Source organism: Tachypleus tridentatus, chromosome 8, assembly GCF_004210375.1.
Source record: "Tachypleus tridentatus isolate NWPU-2018 chromosome 8, ASM421037v1, whole genome shotgun sequence".
Taxonomy (NCBI): domain Eukaryota; kingdom Metazoa; phylum Arthropoda; class Merostomata; order Xiphosura; family Limulidae; genus Tachypleus; species Tachypleus tridentatus.
The window spans coordinates 104,977,426-105,001,882 of NC_134832.1; the positions used below are offsets into that span (position 1 = coordinate 104,977,426).

General features: G+C 31.1%; 3 protein-coding genes across 7 annotated transcripts in view; 1 reads left to right on the forward strand and 2 right to left on the reverse strand.

Annotated features, from left to right (window-relative positions):
- The first annotated feature begins 375 nt into the window (after positions 1–375).
- On the forward strand, positions 376–5,555 carry LOC143223123 (putative peptidyl-tRNA hydrolase PTRHD1). Its single transcript, XM_076450622.1, has 2 exons — positions 376–614; positions 5,362–5,555. Exons 1-2 carry the CDS (start codon positions 417–419, stop codon positions 5,530–5,532), a joined length of 369 nt encoding a protein of 122 aa, XP_076306737.1. The 5' UTR covers positions 376–416; the 3' UTR covers positions 5,533–5,555.
- Positions 5,556–6,555: 1,000 nt separating this feature from the next.
- On the reverse strand, positions 6,556–11,889 carry LOC143223124 (uncharacterized). Its single transcript, XM_076450623.1, has 2 exons — positions 11,459–11,889; positions 6,556–11,378 (listed from the first exon to the last, which is right to left on the reverse strand). The coding sequence occupies exons 1-2, from the start codon at positions 11,583–11,585 to the stop codon at positions 11,161–11,163; spliced, it is 345 nt and encodes a 114-aa protein (XP_076306738.1). The 5' UTR covers positions 11,586–11,889; the 3' UTR covers positions 6,556–11,160.
- A 2,367-nt stretch (positions 11,890–14,256) lies between these two features.
- The window catches only part of hpo (serine/threonine-protein kinase hippo), a 66,302-nt gene continuing 56,101 nt past the window's right edge, over positions 14,257–24,457 (reverse strand). For all 5 annotated transcript variants that reach the window (XM_076450621.1, XM_076450620.1, XM_076450619.1 and 2 more), the window contains 3 exons: positions 19,349–19,565; positions 16,814–17,112; positions 14,257–16,268 (listed from right to left, as the gene is read on the reverse strand). In XM_076450621.1, coding sequence (XP_076306736.1) covers positions 16,110–16,268; positions 16,814–17,112; positions 19,349–19,565 — 675 coding nt within the window. In that variant the 3' untranslated portion in view covers positions 14,257–16,109. The remainder of the gene's footprint in view (positions 16,269–16,813; positions 17,113–19,348; positions 19,566–24,457) is intronic.

A 24,457-nucleotide genomic window follows, 5' to 3' on the forward strand; every position in this document is an offset into this window, starting at 1 on the left:
TGTGATGGGAATTCAAACACACGACTCTCAGATTAAGAGTCGAGTGTCTTAACCTTTCTGGCCATGCCGGGCCTATTAAAAACAAGATTTGTTTTAAAATTATGTAAGGATGATGCTAAAATAGTAATGAAACAAGAATTTAGATTACAATCAAATTTATAAAATTTACTGGCTAATAGGGCACCTTTATACACTTATCCTTAGGCCAAAGTAAGGGTTAAATTTTGTAAATTTGTGATTGTTGTCTTAATTTTTGTTTTATTACCTTTTGTAACGGGATCGTTACTTCATTTTAAAATCAACGTTAAATACATACATACACACACCTATATATATATATATATATGTCGTTTTTTTAAGTATGTAAACTATGACGATAGAGGTGCTGCTGTAGCATTTAGATATTTAAACAAGTTATGGCAAACTCTAGTAATGTGTTTGTGCAGTATGTAGTTGTACGAGGTGATCTTTTGAAAACTCTTAAATGGCCTGTTGGTGCGGTAATTGCACAAGCATGTCATGCTACGACAGCTGTTATTCACTCTTTCCAAAACGATCCGAACGTTCTGTCGTATACCTCTGACCTGGATAGAATGCATAAAGTGGTACTTGAGGTCTGTTCAGTGAAGTCTTTGTATTGGATATAGCAGACGTAGTGTAGTTCATATATTATGAAATAACTTATTAAATTAAGTCGTGTATTATTACAGTTATTGCTACTATTGACTTAGTTCTACTTGTCGGTCTGATAATTTATCAGCCCTTCTACTAATACTAATACCAGGAGAGACGCATTTTGTCAATTTCAAATTTAAACCGTTATTGAACACAAGATGTGTTTTTTCGTCCATGTCATTTCTCTGTAGGGTTGATTCTCTCTCACAACACATTTTTAATGTTATTGCAGCTATGTATTGCTTAAGTGAGACAGTATGAGAAAGAGATAAGAAAATTGTAGAAAAATGTTAAGGAATACTTAATTACAACAGTTTTAAGTCTAAAGGTATTAAAAAGTTGGGTTAAATCTTCCCTTACTAATTAGTTAACTTTATTTTTGGATGTGATGTAATATTAAAGATGATTGTTAGTGTGTGTATTTGGAATTGTTGGATTGCAACATTAACCCGGTTTGATTGAACTCCATTTTTAACAACCTTCTGTTTCCTTCCATTCAGTCACTATTTTATCCAATTTGCACACTTATCCCACACACCTATAGAAATAATTTTTGTAAGCCTTTTACACGGCATCTTGTCAAATGTTTTTTGAAAATTTAGATACACCCTTATCCTCATCCACATTAACAGTAACCTTTTCACAGAATGTCAAAAGATTTGTAAGACGAGCTTTCCTCTGAGTGTAACTGTGTTGACTGTCCAATAAAATTCTAAACTTTCTTAAGTGACTTTGTAAAGCATCTTTTAACAGACTTTCCAAAACTTTTTCCTACATCTGATGCAAGACTAATAGGTCTATAATAACTGGAACAATTTTTTTCACCTCCCTTGAAAAGCAGAGTTACTTTAGCTAACTTTCAATCCTCTGGTACTTGCCTACTGATTAAGGACAGACAAAAAAATAATAGTAATGAGCTCACATATTCAACCTTTAACCTCCTTCAAACTCTTGGGGAAATACTATCTGGCCAAGGAGACTTATCATTTTTAAAAGTTTCCAATTTTTATCTTAGCCAGCTTAGAACTAATCAGTTATCTTATTAAATCTCATTTCCATTTACCAACAGTTCAAGATGTGAAATACTGTTTAAATCTTCATTAGTAAAAACTGAAGATGGAGCAAACTTTTAATAAACCAGCCACCTCCTAGACATCTAGACATCAGAAACTAACTTTCCTTTTATCATCCCTCAAGGGCCCTGCCACATTTTAACATTTTGTTTACCTTTAATGTGTTTAAAGAAATACTGTTAATTTTTACATTTTCAGCCAAACTTGTCTTGTACATCTTTTTGATGCCCTCATTTCCTCTTTCACTAATGTTTTTGATATTCTGCCATCTTCTAAGTTATGTAATCATGCCAGTCATTTTAGATTTCTTAAATTTATGATGCTTTTCTTTAATTTTATCTCTGACACTCTTTATGAGTCAAATGGTTTTTCACTTGCAGCCACTCTTTTCTTTCTACAAGAAAAATATTTATCCTGAAAGTTAAAAAAAGCACCTTTTAAAAATTTTCAAATTTGATCAGTGTCTGCAAATAACTTGGCTGCCCAGTTAACAATGGACAATTCTCGTCTTATCCCTTCAAATTTGTGAGCAAAATATCATTGTTCCTTATCTCCACATGCAGGAAAATATCAAACCTAATACAGCAATGATCACTTATGCTCAGATGTTCCCCAGTTTCCTTCCTGTCTATCATTTCTATATTTAAATCTAAAATATCACAGTTTCTAGTAGGTTCCTTGACTAACTGATAAAGCCATTCCAAACAGGTTCCAAAAACTTTTCTCCTTCATGGTTTGACTCTAGCATTTCCAAATCTGTAAGCATGAAATTAAAATCATCCATAATTATGATTTCATTAACAGTGAAATCTTAATCTTGTAAAGTTTCTGACTAATTTCATCAGTATTATTTGGTGGTCTGTAACATTTTCTTGTTAAAAGCCTTTTCCTTTTATATCCACTAATAAAAATCCAAATGGATTCAATTTCCTTGCTGTTATCTTTGATATCCTCAATTTTGAACAGGATATAACTCATTTTACATATAAAGCTGCTCATTTACCCCTGTAATACTCTATCTGTATTAAATAGTCTGTAACCATGTATTTCACTGTTATCAAAATCATCTATCTTTAACCATATTTCAGTTTTTCCTGCTACATCAAAATCATCTGTTCCTACTAGTGCTCTAAAGTCATTTGTTTTACTTCTTACACTTTTATACTTACAATAATAACAATTAAGTCTATTCTTGTAACTACTAGTATTAGGTTGAGGAATAATTCGTGAGCGTTTTTAAATAATTTCATTCAAGCATTACATGCAAGACTATACAATACTTCAATGCATGAACACATTACACCCAAAACATTTATTATGATACTTTATTTCATGTAATACCTAGGTATATGGTATGCATTGTTGTAAATGAAATTGCAAGAAATTAAATGCGAAAAGCAGATGGTGTCGAAAATGCTCGATTTTGTCCACTTGACATTCCATTTAATGAGCTGAAAATGAAAGCAAAAATTAAAGACATATGAAAATCAAACACACCATCTATTAGAGCAAAAAATTATCTACCAAATGACATGAAATATTTTGCGAAAGCGTTTCATTTATGAATATATTTTTTTAACTTGAAAAAATGCTCACGAATTATTCCTCAACCCAATATATTCATTTTCTATACTAAACTTTTCTCTGCCTCTTATTCATTTTGTATTTAGTTTTGCCTGTTCCTCACCACTGTCTAATCTTAGTTTGAAACTTCCTTTACAGTTCAGGGTGAAACAGGAATTGCCAGTCAATAAGAAATAAACAATAAACATTCATCTTGCAACCTTGTTGTATTTAGAACTTGGTTTATGAATATAACCTTCCCATGTCTATTGCAATACTGCATCAAGAAAAACAAGTAAAGGGAAAATCTATTCAAGAAAGAAGTAAATGTAGGGATGGCTAATATCAATCCTTCAGAAACAATGCAAACAAGATAGTAGGAATGACTTTTGCATCATCCCTACATAATTGCACAAGTAAGAATTAACATATTGTAATGACAAGTGAATTTAATTTATACTGTTTTTTTTTTCTGTTAACATTCTGCTGTACTGTATGCCTGTACTGTTACTAGGAGTGATGCAAATGCCATCCTTACTATCTTGTTCACATTATTTTTGAAGAATTGATATTAGACATCCCAGTGTTTACCTCCTTTATTGAAAACTGTTCTCTTTACTTGTATACCTTTCGATATTTTAAATTAATCACAGCTGAAATGTCTTCATGCATCCATTTTGATAATGCACAAAAAAAACATATATCCAAGTATAACAATGATTAATTAATACTAAGTGGTAAATTTATCAGTTGTGAAAAATATTATTACAAAAAATACAAAAGACAACTGAGATAGTATATAATACATTAATATTTTTTATGTACTGCAGAAAGATTAATAAACCTTATTTTTATGCTACAATAAGTTTACCAATGGTTGACTGTGAGTACTGGAAGCCATTGAGTACCTTCATCACACCACTGCTATGTGGTTGCCTGTACATTTATAGACATTTTACTGTTGTGGCACTGTCTAATTGATTGGATAATAGTTGGTTTCAGTATAAAATATTAACATGTAGTTATATTTTGACACAGTTCATTTTCATACAGACAAGAGAGAGAAATCCTTTAATATTTGTATTTTAAGCCATTTTGTTTACTATTTTCATAATTGTTTCATACTGTACATCATAGTTTATCTTCTGTCCTGTTTTTGTGGTTGTTTCATCTATAGAATTATGCTCATCTATTCAGTTCTTGCAAGATTAAAGCTTGGTTTACAGAATTAGTTTGCATGTTGTTTTTAGTATACACATATCATGGTAAACGTGATTTGCTTGTCAAGTTGTGTCTTTCATTACTGTACTTTGTGTGGTTTACTGTGAGATCTGTCTGTGTGATATAATTAATGGTTTATAGTGAGATTTGTTGACCTTTCTGTTTCTCCCACTAGTTTTATAAAAATAAATCATGGTTTACACTGCAATATTTGCATATTGGATTAAGTAATGCATTTAATTTTCTTCTAATACACACAAATTATTATTTTCGTGTTTGCGGATGTAGTCATACTTGTATGTTTTAGTTTATGTTAAATACAGAATGGATTACTGTGTTATTTGTCATCCAGATATACTTATACTACTATACTCTTTATGATTTAGAGTGTTATGTATCTCCCAGTCTTACAGTCCATAGGTTGCAGGTTTGCCCTTTCATGTGTGGGAGTGGTATAATGTGATAGTCAATTTCACATTTCATTGCTAAAGAGTAGCCCAAAAATTGGTGGTGGATGATGTTGACCAGCTACCTTTCCTCTAGTCTGTCATTTCAAAATTAGGGATGGCCAACATAGATAATCAATGAATAAATAGCTTTGTGTGAAATTTAAGAAATAATGTTTTCATCTAGTGTAGCAAGGAGTCTTCTGTGGTTTGTCTGATTTAAATTTGCATTCCACTGCTTAATTGTACTTACATGTATAATTGAGAATGTGTTCCACTTACATAGTTCTACTTTATATAATGTAGTTTACTAGATTTATTCTGTTTCAGATTAAGGATGAACTGTATAGTCTCAGTTCATGAGTTTAATCTATTTTCTGTAGGCACCAGATGAGACAAGCTTGTGGACCTTGTCAGAAGCTTTGACTGCTGCTTCAATAGATTATAAATTATGGGTTGAACAACCAGAAAATTTTCCTACTTGCCTTGCTACCAAGCCTTATAAAAAGGAGGAAATTCAGTCTTACTTCAAGAAGTTTAAGTTATTTAAATAAAAGTTCTTTCAATGTAAACTATATTTTCCTGTGCAGTTGACTTATTGAGTTTCACTTAAGATTTATTTTTTGAATCTGTAATATATATGGGGAGACCACTTTATCAATGAGTAGACACTGCTTTCATTAACACTAATTGGCATAACTGATTACCTATGATTAATATCGTGGAAAATAATCACAGGTAAGTTATTCCAGTTTTTGATTATTACAATTATCCACATAATTTAAATATTGCTATTATGATTTCTCATTATTTTTGATGATTAATTCAAGGTTATTAAGTTTTTAATTGATTAGTGTTTCAACTGGTGAAAATAATGAAATAGTTGAAATTAGTGGTTCTGATTACTTTTACGATTATCCAAGTCTCAGGTGAGAATAATTTATTGGTTGAATGTAACTGACTAATGACTCCAAAGTCTATTAATTGCTCAGTTCTAGTTTTGACAATCTGTCCAAAGTTAACACTATCAAAGTATTCGTGAAATTCACTGGAATATCAAATTACTTATGAAAATTTATCTTTAAGTTAATTTTTTTTTTTTAATTTAAATATGTCGCAAAGTTTATGAAAGTTTCATTATTTTGCAAGATAATGAATTATTTTGTGAGCATTCTTTTGTACTTGGTTTAAAAGACACTTAGGTTTCCTCTGTGACGAGTTTTTTCACCTTGTGTCTAGATCAGTTGTAGTTATAAAATTCATTATCCTTAATAAGGCTTAAGCTAAAATATAAATAATTCTCTTGGCTTTCACATTATTCTTTCATTTTGGAGATTAATATATATTCTTTTTTTCATTGTTACATTCAAATATTATGATGAAATATTGTTTTTGTTTTACTACAGGATCTTGATATACATTAGTTTTCACCATTAAAACTTTACATGTGTACTTATAGTATAAAAATTACAAGGAAGTCATCCAATGTAATTATGTTAGTACTACTAATTCATATGAATAAGAAGTTAACAAATTTATTCACAAGTTTTAAAGTTTCATCAACTCACTAAAACTTGTCAAGGTAGAAAAAGCTTTATTAAAAAATTCATTCATACATATACGATATTATAAGAATGAATAACTATTTGGAAATATCCTCATTATTAAGTGTTTATTCATGCTTATAATATAATAAACATGAATTTTAATTAAATTTAGCTTGAAATTTTTTTTATTCATAACTCCAAAAGAAAAGAACCTAGAATCCCAAAATTTTCCACCCATACTAAGTGGACCTTGTGGGCGTGCACTTGAGTATTATTACTTGTGCATGTGCATCTTTTTGAAAGGTATACAAGTAAAATAGCACACAGGAAAGAAAATGTAACAGTCATAGCTTCCACAGCAAAGAATCTAGAAACATGAAATTTTGCACATCTACTAAGTAGACCATGAGGATGTGCACCTGGGTGTTGTTATTACTTATCCATGTTTATATGGATGTCATTTTATCAGGCAAGCTAATGAAAAACTACGTGGAAAAAGAAGTTCTTTATATTAAATATTATAAGTATAAATCACAGATGGACACATTGTCCATCTTTTTTAATGAGGCAGTGTAGTGAAAAATCACATAGAAAAGTGGTTTCTTGTGTAACAACTTCTAATATATAGAAAAGCCAGTGTGTTTTAGTAAAAACGCATTCCAGCAATCAATTTTATCATGTTGCTTAGCAATAAAAGTGTAACCTAATAGTTCTTAAGAGGCTACATACTGATAGTATAAAATGAAATGTATAAATTACTAAACTAAAAATAATTTTCAGATTTAGAGGCTCTGTTAATCAAATATTTTTATGATTATTTACATTTAAAATTGGATGACAAGTCCATAGGAAGATTACCTTTATAAGCAGACCACATTCCATAAATGAGAAACAAAAGTATGTAGGTTATACTTTTATGCTAAAATGGGTTCAGAATAAACACACTAATGTAAACCATCTACAACATCTTATCTTGATAACCCATGCACCTTTGATATTTACTACTTAAAAAAAAGGATTCCATTTCTTTAAAAGTAGAACATATTTAAAATAAAAATACACTATCTGTGATCACTATATGGTAAACATGCCTGTTTACACACATACCTGTTAACACTTTTAGATGCCACTTTTGAACAAAAGTTGTGAGAATCATACTTGTTTACTTTTCTAGTAGCTAGTTCAAGTTTCAAACACATTTTTGTAGGATTATCAACAGTTACTGATATTAATAAATTTATATTTTTACTGCAATAATTTAATGATTCTTAATATATTTGTTGCAGATCTCAAGTATAAATTTGACATCATGCCATATGATGTTTATAAGTTATTACTAATTTTAATACCAGATTCTGTGCTTCTTGCCTGGATAAACCCATGATTGATATAAATGTAAAAATAAGAGAGAATATTCAATAGCCATGGCTGTAAGTAGATCTCAAAGTGGTCAAGAGATGGAGCTATGAGTAAAAAGTGTTTGAGAAAAAAAGTTGCAGCCATTTCATGAGCCACTATGCTGCAGCTAAAAAAATATATTTGTTGATTGAGTGAAAAAGAATTTGGGACTTTATTAAAATTAACAGCAGAAATGAGAAACATCAATTATTAAGATTCAAATAATTTCTATTTTGTGATGTAAATAGTTGATAATATAGCCAAGGCTATACATATACAGTGATGTATAATGTGGTGAATTACTGAGTTTATAGTGCTCCACACAGTTTATAAGCCATTTTTGATGTTTCACTGATTTAGAAAGTCAATTACAGCAGGTTGTTACAAGTTGATTCCACATGTCTTAAAAGTGTTGTCAGCAGAAATTGGAACTGATTCCAAGCCTATTGTATAGCAACTTGAACATCATCCATATATATGGGAGTGCAGAAAAGTATCTAAGAAAATGTAATTAACTGAGTGGAGTTAGCTGAAAAAATTTAGCAATTTATATTTTAACTGTTGGACCACAAGTATAGAAATAAACAGAAAATATGCACAAAACTGCTTTTCATTGTACAAAAAAGTGCAAACAACAGCTTTAAAAATTTAATAAATGAAAATAAATAGGCTATACACAAGGACTTTTTGCTCCCTTTTCCTTAAAATTCCTATTTACACAATTTAGAAGTTAAACAGGTACATTTAGGGCCAACAACAGAAGGAACTTCTTTGATATCTGAAACAAACTGCCAAGCCACATTGTTGAAGCTGAGTGTCTGGGATTCTTCAAGAAAACAGCTTAATGATATTCTTGGATCAACAACTCCATGAGCAAAATGCACCAAATAGTCATTTGTAATACAACTGTACCAACATTAAAATTGGTAGTAATATATTGGTAATATCAAAAATTTGTAAAGAAAGTATGTTGTGTGCCGATAAGAACATGCATGTTTACTTTTGGGTGACACTGCCATTTTATTCTTTTGTTTTTGTAAAAAATGCCACAAGTAAAAGTAGCTTTATGGAATTATTTTACCATTTGTGAAGACAGCAATATGTTAATGAGTTTAGTGTTGGTATTATTGGTAAAGACCATCTCTTGATGCAAGTTCCATTAAAAGTTTCAATCAACCATCATTATTGATCATATTAAAAAGAAACATCCTGTGGAAAAAAAGTGGTTAAGATAACTTAAAGTAAATGTAGAAGGTTAAAGTATGGGACATCAACAATCCTTATGCATTGCATATTTGCTGGTTAGTAGGTGAAATCATTGTTACTGCTAACCAGCCATTTTCAGTTGCAAACAACACTAGGTTTAATCATCCATTAAAACCCTTGAGCCGAGGTATGTTATACAAAGTCCATTTTTTCAGAAAATATAACAAGTATCGGCAGTAAACTAGCCAAGATGTTTGTAGGTGTACCATATTTTAGTTGTACTACAGATATTTGGTGCTGTAACATGGCTCATGAACCTCCAATTAGTTTAATAGTCCACTGTTAAACTAAGACTTTAAGAGAATATCAGTTGTTGCATGCACATGGATGTGAAGGGTCTCACACTGGTGAATTCTAAAGATGATGTTGCAGAATTGGGCCAGTGACAAGGATGGAGTTAATGCAATATTGCATGACAATGCAAGAAATATGATGAAAGCCACACAACATGTGCATCATACCAGCTTGGGATGCTTTGTAAGTACTTTTCAGCTGGTTAAGCATGAAGGAGTTATTATAGGATGCAGTGACTGATGTATTGGTTGCATCTTGTAGATTTGTTGTATTTCTAAACACACTATTTTAGCCTACCAACAACTGAATGAAAAGACAAACATGGAAGAACAAAGATTGGTACAAGATGAACCAACACAGTGGAACACAACCCTTTACCTTTTGCAGTAAGTGTACAGACAGAAAATGGACTGACTACAAATGCAACTAAATATGATGCCATGAATATGTTAACTTCTCATCAACTCGAGCTGACACCAGAAAAATAGTTGCAGTACTGAAACCTGTAGAAGAAATTAAAAATAATATCTATCAATACAGCAATAGCATCTGTGCTAATACCTTCATTGAGAGCTCTGGAAAAAACATTGAATAAGCTTGGTAATGACTCTGAAGTCAAGAGATGTTAAAGTGCATTGAAATAAAGACTTAGTGAAGGTGAAGAAGGAAAGGAAACCTTGAATACAGACAAGTTTTTTGCTTAACATGATATTAAAACTTTAATTAAAAGACTTCTCATAGTGATGCGTGTAGAATGTATACAGGACAGTAATGTTGAGGCATCTAAAAAGTAGCAGCATATTGATGTTTGGATCTAAATCTAGCAGCAAAGTATGGAAATGTTTAACATAAATATCTGAAGTCTCAAGGTAATCCACAGATACTGGGAAAGGAAACAGTGCATTGTAAACAAACAACTACTTGTGGGAATTTTTAATTACCTATGAAATGACAAGCTATATCTTATTAAAGATAGCTAGATGTTACCTTAATGCACCACCTACAAGTCTTTCATTGAAGAGAGACTTCTCTGGAGCTGATAATGTTTATGATGATTATAAAAACTAACTTTCTCCTGAGAAAACTTAAATGTAACTTTCTGTTACATCCAACATACCCGTTGTAGGTTTTAAGTATTAAACTTGTGCACACATAACAAGTGTACGTGTGCTTGATTTTATTTAACACTAACTAATGTAAGCCATGTACCAATTAAAATATCACTAAAAAAAATTGTAATGAGTTCAATAACCATTAAAATATTGCAATGTCAGAAAATTACTTTAGTCACATTGGTATGCTTTTAATTTGTAACCTTTCTTACATTATAGATGTCTTAATACACTCTATAATTAAGGTTATCCTTGACATTTTGAAGCTTCCCAAACTGGCTGGAAGCTCCTTAGCAGTTGGTGAAGGCAATGCTGCTTTTTCAGTACATATTTTTTACTCTCACTTGTATTTCTTGCAAATGTATCTGACAAATTGACTGAAAACTCCTTTGTAGAGATATGTTTTTCTTGCCTGTTTCTATCACTATTTTTCCAATACTAAAACACACAACAGTCTTCTTTTCTGCAGGGTTTCTTGCTGATTTTCATCAGTTTCCTGGTTGTTTTTTTTAGAATTTTGCTTTTTCATGCTTTGCTCTTTCTTAGCCAAGTTTTTTTACTGTATTTATAGGCACTGTGACTCGGGACCTGGAAGTGTGTGGTTAGTTAGACACTGTGACTCGGGACCTGGAAGTGTGTGGTTAGTTAGACACTGTGACTTGGGACCTGGAAGTGTGTGGTTAGTTAGACACTGTGACTCGGGACCTGGAAGTGTGTGGTTAGTTAGACACTGTGACTCGGGACCTGGAAGTGTGTGGTTAGTTAGACATTGTGACTTGGGACCTGGAAGTGTGTGTAGTTAGTTAGACACTGTGAGACACTGTTAGTTAGACACTGACCTGAAGTGTTTGGTTAGTTGGGACCTGGAAGTGTGTGGTTAGTTAGACACTGTGACTTGGGACCTGGAAGTGTGTGGTTAGTTAGACATTGTGACTCGGGACCTGGAAGTGTGTGGTTAGTTAGTCGTGATGGAATAACTTGCCATACCATTCATCTTTTGTATGATGATTATGAAAAACCCTTTTGCCATTGCTTTCATAATTTAGACATTGGTTACAAAGAATGCAAAAACCCTGTCCAGAAACATCAGTTTTATGTATCCAATAACCATATGGTCTATTTAAAGAATATCTTTCTTTGTACCACTGTCAACATAACTTATTTTTCATAGGTATATTAGTCAGGGCTGTATCATCTCCAGTTTTAGTAAAACTGGCACAACAAAAAGTCCATCACATAGCCACACAGTCAATGACAGAGAGAGCAATATCTGAAAACTAACCAGTTACATTTGCCACTTCATGGCAAGTTACGAAACTACAAATACATCAATTCATATACACTAGAAACAGACTTCCCACAAGACTAACTTAAATTTTAGGTGTTTTAAAATAACTTGCCCACAATGAAAGTAAGAATACATCCAGAGAACCACTGGGTGGTTAGAAAAATATTTTTCTCCTAAATAACAAATGTATATTCAGTTGAAAAGAAACTGAAATAAATCCTTCCTCATATTTACACAGAAACAGTATTTTCAGGTTAAAACATGATTTGTATAATAAAAGAGAATGTCTATGACTGCCATAGATCCAAGAGGAAAGAACCTAGAAACCTGATATTTTGCACCCAGCAGGTTTACACCTGGATATTACTGTTTGTTATCCATATGCATGCATACCTATCTTTTTAATGAGGTATGGGAGGGAAAAAAAACATGTAGAAAAGAAGCAGTTCCTTGTATAACAACTTCTAACATATAGAAAAGCTAATGCATTTTTGTAACAATCCATTTCAACAATAATAGCTTTTATATCATGTTGCTTAGCAACAGAAGAATAACCTAATATTGTTGTTAGTCTACTTACTGAAAATATAAAATGTATAAACCAAACAAATTTACAAAATATTTGTTGACTTCTTAATTTAGAGTTTCCATTGATTAACTTCAGAAAAGATTTAAGTTTAAAACTGAATCAATATTTTTACTTTCATGATAAATTTTATACACTTGACTACAGGCTAAGTTATCTCACATTGTCTTTATTTAGAATTATTTATTAACTTATCTAAATATTACCAATATTCTCTGCAATTATAAGGTTTCATGGCAACCCCTTCTTGCACCCCATCACTAAAATTGTAATGGACAGACATTAAACAAATTATCTGGATAAATATAATTTGACTTTTATGAACCTCTTACTTCAAGAAATCAAGCATTATGTGATGCAACATGCACTGGTTTTTAGATGATGTGATGTATAGTGACCTATAATAATTTTATTATTATTGTACTTTTAGAACTTTGTGTTTCCAGAAATAAAAATATGTTCAGAATACATTACACTAAACAAGTCATTAACTAGAATATATCAATCTAATAATCCAAGTGACACTGGGTATCTTCCTTAGTGAAGGATAAACAAAGCTTAAATGGCCAGTAACTGCCAATTTTAAACTGTCACTATGAACTAGTCAAAAGCTTGAATATTTTCATTTTGTACTAATGTTTATAGCATAAGCTGCAATAACAGTTGTATGTTTAGAAACACCAAGAATATAGTAACTTCATGACCAACACTGTTTCCAGGTAGTTACTGTATCTGAACAACAATATCTCGATGCCAAGATATATCAAGGGTTACAAAGCTTGTCATTTTGATATATCAGTAGTTACAGTAACTCAAGGTACACATGTAACAATGATTACGACATCTGAAGATTGCAAATTTCTACTGACAACTGTTACTTTGGGACCATAAATGAAAATGACATAAGAAATTTCATTGAAGAGTATGCCATCTGCTTACAAGAGTTAATCTTGAAGTTGCTTTTCTATTTTACAAGTTAGTATTATAACCACCCATCTGAGCAATATTTTGTGAATAAGTAGATATTACATTAAGTTTATTTATATAATAAAAATAAACAAAAGCAACATAGTACTTTGATTGAGAAAAGTTTTATAAAGTGGAGAGTATACTTGAATATTAATGGATTTCATCTGTCTAGAAAGTTTTGGTCAACAATTTTAGCTACTAGCACAGATATCCATCAGGATTGATGGTCTGCTCTAGCAACTTGAAACATCATCCAAAACTTCGAGAATGGATGCAATCCATTAACAATGCCTTTCAAGAACACAGCATCTACAGTGTAAGGAAGAAATATGATCACAAAACTGGAAACGAAAACAAAATTGTAAATATGGATAAAATACATCAGGATAAATTGCATCATCCATTTTGTATGAAAACCTGCATGCATGTGTAGCTCTGCCATTTATTAGTGTACTTTTAAAATCTCTGTCAATCAGTTATTTATCTAATGAGGATTACAAAATTTGTTATATTAGATGATAAATTAGATGAAGTATTCTTCCATAAAGAAAAATGCATCATTTTATTATTCAATACCACTCGTAATATCCTCATTTGAAGGTCCTTTTCAGTAATATTGTTGTTTAAAGTAAGTTATAACCAGATTACACATTAAAGCAGTATTAAGTAGAATTACGAGGGCAAGTCATAATTCCTTTTCTACATAAACATGTACTGGTAGAAAATGTGAAGTTTTGTGTGAGAAGACAAGTTGTGAAAATTTTCGAAATATGTGGGTATCCTATGAAAATACATACAACAAAAAATTAAAACAGAAGTCACCCAAAATTAAAGTTTTCTTTATTTACTTGTCATATTAGGAAAATTAGTGGAAAGCTGATAAGATTAACTAGATACCTGGAACAAGAACCAGAGGCACTTTTATCTCCAACTTCAGTGAGTTTACACTGTTGAATAAGACTTTTAAGTACTAAAACAAAGGGATTCATTTTGATTACATGTAAACTGAAGATATTCTCAAAAGTAGCAAAGAAATATTGAGACGTCTGATAAACAGATTTATAGATTATGGCACATTTGTAAAGAATATTACAAGAATATTTTAAAATCATAATAATAAGATGATTTACACAACAAAGTCTAAAGACTAAAATGAACAATACAACAGTATGTTTAAAATGTTTTGTTTTCAAGGAAACCACTAAAAGTAAATTTCATACTTTAAACAGCAACAAACCTCTTCTTGTTTCAAACATAAAAACATTATCCTAGTAATATTCACACGTGGTCTTGAGGTATTCCTGGCTGGCCCTTTCCAGTGAAATACGAACCAAACAGTAAAAGCAACTTATTTCATGGGATCAGATTACATTAAAAACAAATTAATAAAACCAGTACATATTTCACTCCCTAGCTGTAAACAAGACAGTGTTAAAATAGAGAGAATACTTCTATGTTAAGTGGATAATGTTGACTGGAAAACATAAGAGATCTGATTTGAAAAGAAGGTTAAAAACAATTAGGATTGGAAGTTATGACTATCTACTTCCAGGGTAATCTAATATAATATATAAGAGTTATGCAGACATTTTAAACAAGAATTTAATATCATCTAAATCTGATCATTTTAAAGATACTACATAACTGTTTTAAGAAAAATATTTTTTTTTATTAACGGATCATAGCAACTTCGTAAAAATAAAGCCATAAAAATTTCATAGCAGAAACCTATACATTTGGTAAATGAGGATTTTTTTAAAAACAAAATTAATGTGAAAATTAGGTAAAACAAAAAATAATTGAAGGAATAGTAAATTAGTGCTTGTGACCAAGTTAAGAATTATGACATACTAAAAACTGATTTGCTGTTTTGCATATATCAACATCATCCACAAAACCTAATCTATCACAAGATATCTCTTCTTAGTTTACAATGACTTGAGTGGAAAGAGAAGACCAGTGTGTCTTTCTTAGACTGTATGACTACTATATTGCCACTAAACATGAGAGCAAACTTAAAATTATGTGAAAGAAAACAAGTTATACATAATGTCAATTCACTGCTATAAATGCCACTTTTACAAGGTGTTGATTTTTGTTCAGATCAACAATGACACTTGAAGACCCCATATTCTTTATGAACCATGACTCACACAACATGAAAGACTAGGCTCTACAAAATGATTCCAGCAACTAACTGGTTTCTCAAATAACACACTAAAAGTAGACATTCTCTACAAGTGGCTGACATAGTTCTCTGATATCAATAAACTTTTCATCTATTTTAAACCTTATTCTTTTACATACAAAACTTTTAAAGATAAGACTTTTTCACAAAGTAAACAATCCACGGGTAAAAGCACATTTCAAAATGTTTGAAGCAATTATTTTCAAGTAAAAATCTTTCCTAAACTTGCTCATAAAAAACTATGATATCTTTCAGTCAACATTTTTCTTTGAACAACTTTTCCCCTTCTCTCTAGAGACAGGTGCCAGCCTAGTGTGGACAACACACAATGATCCTGACACTAAGGTGTGTGTGCTGCCTACGGTCTAGGAACGATTACAGGTTTTACTCTGGCCACAAACCCTCAGTCTCCATGTAACAACAGCACCTCAGATCTTAGGCACAATAAAAGTAATTTATATGATATCAAGTTTTTTTTTCCTTTCAAAAATTTTGTTGACGTTTTCTTTTGGCATCCATAGCGTCTAAAATTGGTTGACGTTTAGCCTGGTAACGTCGCCGTAGCTCTTCTAGCTCACGTTCCATTTCTGCATCTAAGTTAGCCATTCTATGTGTTAAATCTTCATAGGTAAGATGTTTTAGCTAAGAAATACAAACAATAATCAGTGCAGTCTTCATTGATAAGGTGCTTCAGTTATATAAATATAATAAAAAAAATTACATCTATGATGTATAAACAATAATCAGTACAGTTTTCATTAATAAGATGATTCAGTTATATAAATATAAGTAAGAAAATTACATCTACAATGTACAAAAAATAAGCAGTATAGTCTTCATTGATAAGGTGCTTCAGTTAGGAAAATACAAGTGTGAAAATTACATAAGACTTAATATAAAAATGGTTATAGTCATGAAAAATAAATGATGAAAAAAAGATTCAACTATAGTTTTAACTTTTTAAAGTACTTTAGCTACAAAAGTATAAATATTACAATGATGTACATTTGGTATTAACAGTCAAAATAAAATAGTTAGGAATGTATAAACACTGAACAATTATATTTGTACAGTATATTTTTAAGGGTCCTTTACCTAAAGTAGTATAAATAATGATAATAGTATTGTGTTTATAGTTAAAAATGCTTAAACATACATCATAATTTTATTACACAAGAGTTTCTTACAAATTCAAAGTCTCCATCAACAAAGGATCTGGTGAATTTGGCAGGTTCATGGAGGGCTACTGCAGGAGCAGCATTGCTGATCTGGTTCAGTTGATGTTGAAGTTGGTTGAACTTAGGCTGTGGTGACTTCCCTAAATTTTGTTGAAAATGGTTAGGTCTGGGTGTTCCACTTCTTGGCATGGGACTGCTATTACCTTGGGATCGAGAAGGTTGCTGCTGCTCTCTCTCTTTCTTATCAAAGTGATCAAGGAAGAAAGGACGGTAATTTTCTTTGGTCTCTCCTGTAGCAGTGTCATGCCCTGTCCAATAAAGTGAATACTAAGATACTGACACTTAAAAAACAACTATCTAAGTCTCAGCTTTCATCTGTGTGAATATGTCTAGGTACATTAGAAATGCTTGTAACACACAGGTGTCAATATATGACATGTCTTACTAAGCTAAACCTATTTTGCACCCAAACTTACTCCTACAGAACAAACTACAAATAAAGCTAATTACTTTAGAACAAATTACAAGCAAAACTATTTCACATGCAAACTTATTACTATTAGAGCAAAATACAACTAAAGCTATTTCACATACAAACTTGATACTGTAAAACAACTATATCTACTTCACATAAAACTTATTATTGTAGGGTAAACTACAAATAACAAAATGTTAAAAAGGTAACAATTCTAATAAACACATTAATATCCATAAAACAAATTTTTCAGTAAAAGGTGCTGATAACCTAGTACTTAGAATTCAAGAAATTTTATTTTTAAAAACCAAAATGGCAGTTTTAAATAAACTCCCAAGTCTCTATAAACTTCAAAATATTTCCTGTATGTTACTGAAGAAACATCTGACTAATTCTAACTTGTATCAAGTGTACAGTATGTATATGAATGTTCATATATTACTAGATAATTGAATGCTATGTTTTCTTCACATCACACAATACAAATAAAATGTGCATTTACTGACATTTTGTGTTTCAAGTTCAGTACATGTCAGTTTTAACACACTGATGGTTGTTTAACACAGGAATATAAACAGTAATGTAAAGATATCAAATTCTAAACCTTTGCTTTCTGAGTATTCTCACACTAAAGCAGTATGTCCACAACATACTTTTTAACATAATAATGAATACAAATGAATACTGAAAACAACATTCCAAAAGATTTAGAATCTATGACATTATATACATACCAGTGACTGGTAATGATAAAAATATTTCTCACAATATTACTTTATTTATCACAATAATTAAGAGCTTACATGTAAAAGAGGAGTTGGAAAAAGTGTTGATACAATAATCTGAAAGAATGTGCTTTTTTCATATTTAGTAAATCTGTTGATTCTAAACTTTACAAATAACATTAAAGACCAATGCATTTATAATTATATATTTATTTTATGTGCATGTTTTGTCTTCATATATATACATATAAACAAGTGAGAATCTTGGTAACAAATTTACATTTGAAGGGCTAGTATTAACAATAAGCCTGATGCTGTTCTGATTCTGGAAATGTTATGTGTAATGATACAGATGATGATGTAATAATCTTATGTATGCTACATTTAAACACATGGAATAAATGTGCTTATTTACTGATGCTGGAAAACCAGAAAGCACAGTAAACCCAAAGCATATGGTATCCAATTTATAAATTAAAATGTAAAAATCCTCATGAACTATGTACATACTATCACATTTGTTTCAGGTCAATGCATCACAATTTATACAGAAAATGGCACTGACTTTCTTAATAGCCCGGTAAATGCCTTACTGTTAGCATATCCTCAGATCTGAAACAAAAGTAAATGCAATCAATGCAACTTTTACTGGAAAGTGCAAATTTCAATAGGTCTTCTCATGTGCAAATATTACTTTCATTTATAACAGTTATGCTGTACGTATTGTACAATCACAGAAAAATTCTTTGCACGATATATTTACTTCTGAGATATCTTAAAAAAGCTAAAACATTCCAACACAATGTAAAGATGAAACATTAATTTTAATTTAATATACAGTTCTCCAAATGAAGCTTTAACATGTATATTAATTGTATAACATTTCATATCTTAATTATGAATCAGTCTAATGTTTGAATTTATTTTGTATACTTCATATACATAGTTTTATTTCTTTTTCAGTAAATCTGCTCCAGTCAACAAGCCAGAATATTTCACCAACACAAGCTTTTAATGGACGCTTTGTTCAATAAACATCATTTATTTTTTTTAAATAAAAGATCTCATCAGACCATGGTGATATATTTAAAAAAAATAAAATCATAGCCATAACTTCACATATAATTGAACTTTACCCAAAGATGATAACAATAAATGTTTATCTGACAGAGACAGTTACTATAAATACTGATAAAATGCCCATCACTAAGGGGTATGTGCATCACAAAATACAGTGAATTTGATAATATTTACATTCTGTTATTCAACTGTAGAAAACCAAGAAAAAAACCTATCCTTCTTTTGTTTGACTTGAAAATGCAACAAACAATAGCAAAAAATTACTTTTCATAGTTGAGTCTTCATCTTCACCATCACTATTAATAACCAGTGTTCCCAAGTCAGACTCCACATCACTAGCCCCAACTAAAGTCCCAGAGTCTACATGGGTCACCATGGTTCCATTCTGCTCTCCCAATTCCTTTATGTTACTGTCTGGTACTAAGGTTCCAGAGTTGGGAGCATACTCAACCATGGTCCTAGAATCAACCTCATCTTCTTCCTATGGGAATAAAATACACAGTCAGTGTTTAGCACTAATACTACTAAGTTGAGAATAATTAACTTGTGATCTTAGAATCCTCATCCAAACAAAATTTGGTTACATTCAATAATAAGATCTTTGTAACAATGGCTGCACATTTACTTGTAAGGATGGTGATTTTGTAATCCAAAACATAAGGCTTTTGTAAAGAGGAAGTTTGATTCTTGTAATCAGTAATTAACATCTGTAACTGTTTTTCTAGTTATTAAAAAAATCAGTTCTGTAATATTTAACAATGAATACTATTTATGTAATTTTACACTTGGTATTTATTATTGTACTTCAATATATTTTTCTTTGAAAAGCTGTAACTGAAATTTGCTCTGTTTAGTAATATCAGTAGTGAGGACAACTTGTCCATAACTAAATACAAAACTATCTTTTAGAAATATCTACTTTCTCTCCTGAACGTCTAACAATCACAACCAATAGCTAACAATTAATCATACCAAAAGCTTAATTACAATTCAAAACACCCAATGAGAGTTTCCATTTCATTCAAACTTTTTGCATAAAAAGGAAGTTACTTGAAACTTTAAATGCATAAAAAATTAATTTTTTAGACATGTAGAAAATAACTTTTTCTATTCATTGTAAATTATCAAAATTTTAATTTATAAACTTACTTGCAGCAACTTTTCTGCTTAGCTTGTATTGTAAGTTCCAAAAATAATTAGCTGTTTTATGTGTCTAAAATATGTCAATCAAATATTTGCTCTCAGTCATTTTTCAAATAAAAAATAAGTAAAATGAAACAACAAAGTATATTTATATATTGATGAAGGGTGGTTTTTACCCTCCCAAAAATGATAATGTGAGATGTTAATTTAAAAAATAGCTGGAGTTTACATTTAATATTCTAAAAACATAAATAATTATATATTTGCACTCAAAATGTGCATTTTTATACTCATTTTCTTTACATTGTGGCTTTAATGAAATCTCAGTATTCATTCTAAAAAACTAGCAGAAAAGATGTAATCTTCAAGTTATCAACTAATATTAACCACAGCTGGGGTCCAGAAATTGTATCATACTTTATGCCTATAAAAATATGTAGTGTCAAGATTTTACCCACAACATTAGATAAAATAATTAATATTTTATGTCAAATCCACACTATGCTATGTGTCTTCAGAAATCTCTAACAAACAAGTCATGGAGCCACAATCATGGTACATAGATGATTTTGAAACTATTTGAAAAACTGAAAGGCAGTAGTATTGTGGTAGTTCAAGTTGTTATAAAGTGCTCTACTACCAAGCAGTGAAACACCCAGTTAATGTTGTAGAAGAAACATCTGAGATGAGAAGCTCACACTTAACTATCAAACAAAAACAGGTTACAACCAAAAAACTGACACCCAACATGCAGCCTAGTTTATGATAATAACAAAACATGGCAGTTTGAGATGCTTTAAAAAAGTGCTATACTGACAATTGGTTAAGGAACTGTAATTCTGATATGACAAGATGCTACAGAAAATTAAAAATAAACAAAAACCAGTGAACATTTTTGGTTCTTATTTAAAAGTTACTAACCATACAATCCCTCAATGAACATGCAAATAATACATTTGGAAACTGCTCCTCTCTTATAGTTGAAAACTTATATATGACTGCTAAATTAACTTTAGCACAGATTTACTGTGTTACCAATTAAAGGATTAAAAATCATTATTAATAAATTTATCAACAATCCATACAATTCAGAGACTGGTATAATTCTGAAATGTTGATAGATGAATTATATCATTACCTTTGATCATAAATTTATGAGCCAATATTTAATATATGAAATCTGATAGAAAACAGAATGTCTGTACAAGTTATGGATATGTAAAGTTACACAGAACACTTCGGAAGAAATAGTGTACAGCAAAAGTACTTCACAGTCACTACATTACAGTTCTATTTTACAAAAGCACTTCACAGTCACTACATTATGGTTTTATTTTACAAAAGCACTTCACAGTCACTACATTACAGTTCTATTTTACAAAAGCACTTCACAGTCACTACATTACAGTTCTATTTTACAAAAGCACTTCACAGTCACTACATTACAGTTCTATTTTACAAAAGCACTTCACAGTCACTACATTACAGTTCTATTTTACAAAAGTATTTCACAGTCACTACATTACAGTTCTATTTTACAAAAGCACTTCACAGTCACTACATTACGGTTCTATTTTACAAAAGCACTTCACAGTCACTACATTACGGTTCTATTTTACAAAAGCACTTCACAGTCACTACATTACAGTTCTATTTTACAAAAGCACTTCACAGTCACTACATTACAGTTCTATTTTACAAAAGCACTTAACAGTCACTACATTACAGTTCTATTTTACAAAAGCACTTAACAGTCACTACATTACGGTTCTATTTTACAAAAGCACTTAACAGTCACTACATTACGGTTCTATTTTACAAAAGCACTTCACAGTCACTACATTACAGTTCTATTTTACAAAAGCACTTCACAGTCACTATATTATTGTTAAATTTTCTACAAAAGCACTTCACAGTCATTATATTACAGTTCTATTTTACAAAGAAAATTGTTAAAGAAAGGTAATGATAATGTTACACAAAAAAATTATTGTGTTTATATACATTTTAAAACCTTTATAAGATATGTCTATACTTTTCTTACACTTTGCATTAAGTAAATTAAACTATTTAAATAGTTATTTAATTTCCACCTCAATGGCGTGAAACACCAGACACGTAGACATCACAACTGCCTTTCTTATAAAATCGAAAAGGAAATTATAGTTACTGCCACCAAAATAAGCCTTGAAAATTCCACTTGTCTTCTATGGAAGTACAAGTAGTAGAGGAATAAAGGCAAGTTAACCTTTTCTCTGCCCTTGTAGAGTAACTGCAGTGCTAAAAACAAATAGGCAAACTTCAATAAATATCTTTTCTTTCTGTTTGTCATTAAACTGTCACTGTCACAGAACAAGTGAAAATTTAGGTCACTTGTACTGCAAGATAAACAACCATTCCAAAATATTACAGTTGCGCACATACAGTCCTTTCTTAGGACCTTCCTGAACTAAGCAACTAACAATAAAAATGATTAATCCTTTCCAGACTGGATAGGTATCACTGATATCTCCTGTTTTTTTCATTTTCACAGTGAAAATAATTAACCATGTTGCATAAAAATTGGGACAATATTTCTAAATATTACTTAGTTTCTGCATGGGAAAAATAATAAAATTAGATCTAGTATTTGTATAATTTTATAAGTTATAAAATACACAAGATTTAGTTGTAACACATTGCTCTGAAAAACAATAAAAATGTTTCTCATTATATTTTTTTATTGGCAACATAACTGGCTGCATAGGGTGCAATTCTCAGGAGTTCCAGTGTGTTTATGAGCAGTCTTAAATTGCATCTAGGGCACTAGTTAAGCTACTGCTATCCCTAATGGAATTCACCAGCATATTTCTTTTGATACACTTTACTTTGCTAATTAAAGCAATCAAATTCTTACTGTAAATTATACAAATTTATTCATAAACAATGAACCAATCTTCCAATATGATGATACAGTTACTTTTGTTGTGTGGTGGAATGATACTGTTCTCAACTTTATTTGCCAAGATCAATTTACATTTAATAATTATAGTTTGTATTCAATAAACAGAAAGTTGTTCTACTTCTGTGCCTTGTTTAAACACAACAGATTTGCCAACATACACTCAATAGGAAAAAGGATCTGTGTCTTCTAAATAGTATGCCCTCACAGGCCTTAATTTATCATGCTCACCAAGCCACAATATCCTTTTTATGTTGTCTTGTAATTAAAAGAATACACCTATAGCTTTCAAATGGACATCAAAATTTTAACAGTATTGAAAAGAACAAAACCTAAAACAATAAAAAAGATTTTTAGCCTCAAATTAATTGGAAAGTATTTCAAAACTGTTGTGTCACTGTTTTCAATATTTAACAAATTTGTACACAGTACTATTGGAATTTAAATTTCAGAGAGTTAAACCCCAGTATCCTTCCATTCCGAAATGTTGGATTTTGGACGTGCTCCTTTTCAAAACAGAAAACCAGTCAAGAGTTCTTAACGCCTCTCAGGCAGGTACAATAAATACAAGTTCAACTAATATACTCTTCAAAAAAAAGAAACGCAAAAGGGATATTTTTATTTTAAAGAGAAATATATGTAATAACGTTACAAGCTCAGAGTATGTGATGTTACACGTGTTAAGGCACTGATTGTCAGACCAAAATGACAATAAAAGTTGTGCACTTTGAAAACGGAGGAAAACATCGGATTTTTCGCCAAAACGCATGCGTGTCCAATAAATGTGTTTGAGAGATCTGCATGTTCTGCAAGTGCAAAATGTGCAAAATCCCTATAAAAGTGACGGGTTCTCAATTTCCATAGCTCAGTGTTAAGCCACCGACACGCAATACAGTTACGCCAAGACTGACTGAAGAACAATGCCATTGGTTGCTTGGAAGCAGGCGAATCTTGATCAGATGTTGCCAGAGCTGTGAATGTCCACCCAAGCACCATCACAAGGCTATGGAATCGTCACCAACAACATGGATCAACTCATGACCGTCCACGATCTGGCAGACCTCGTGTGACCACGCCCGCACAAGATCGCTACATCCGGTTACATCACCTTCGGGATAGGACCACCACTGCGACGTCTACTGCCTCAACCATATCAGGGCTGCGTAGGATTTCCGATCAGAACGTACGCAACCGTCTACGAGATTCTTAGGCCCCATGTGCAACCCATCATGGTGAATGTCAATGACGTTTTTCAACACAGCCCGACTCACCACTGTCTTCTTGAGACA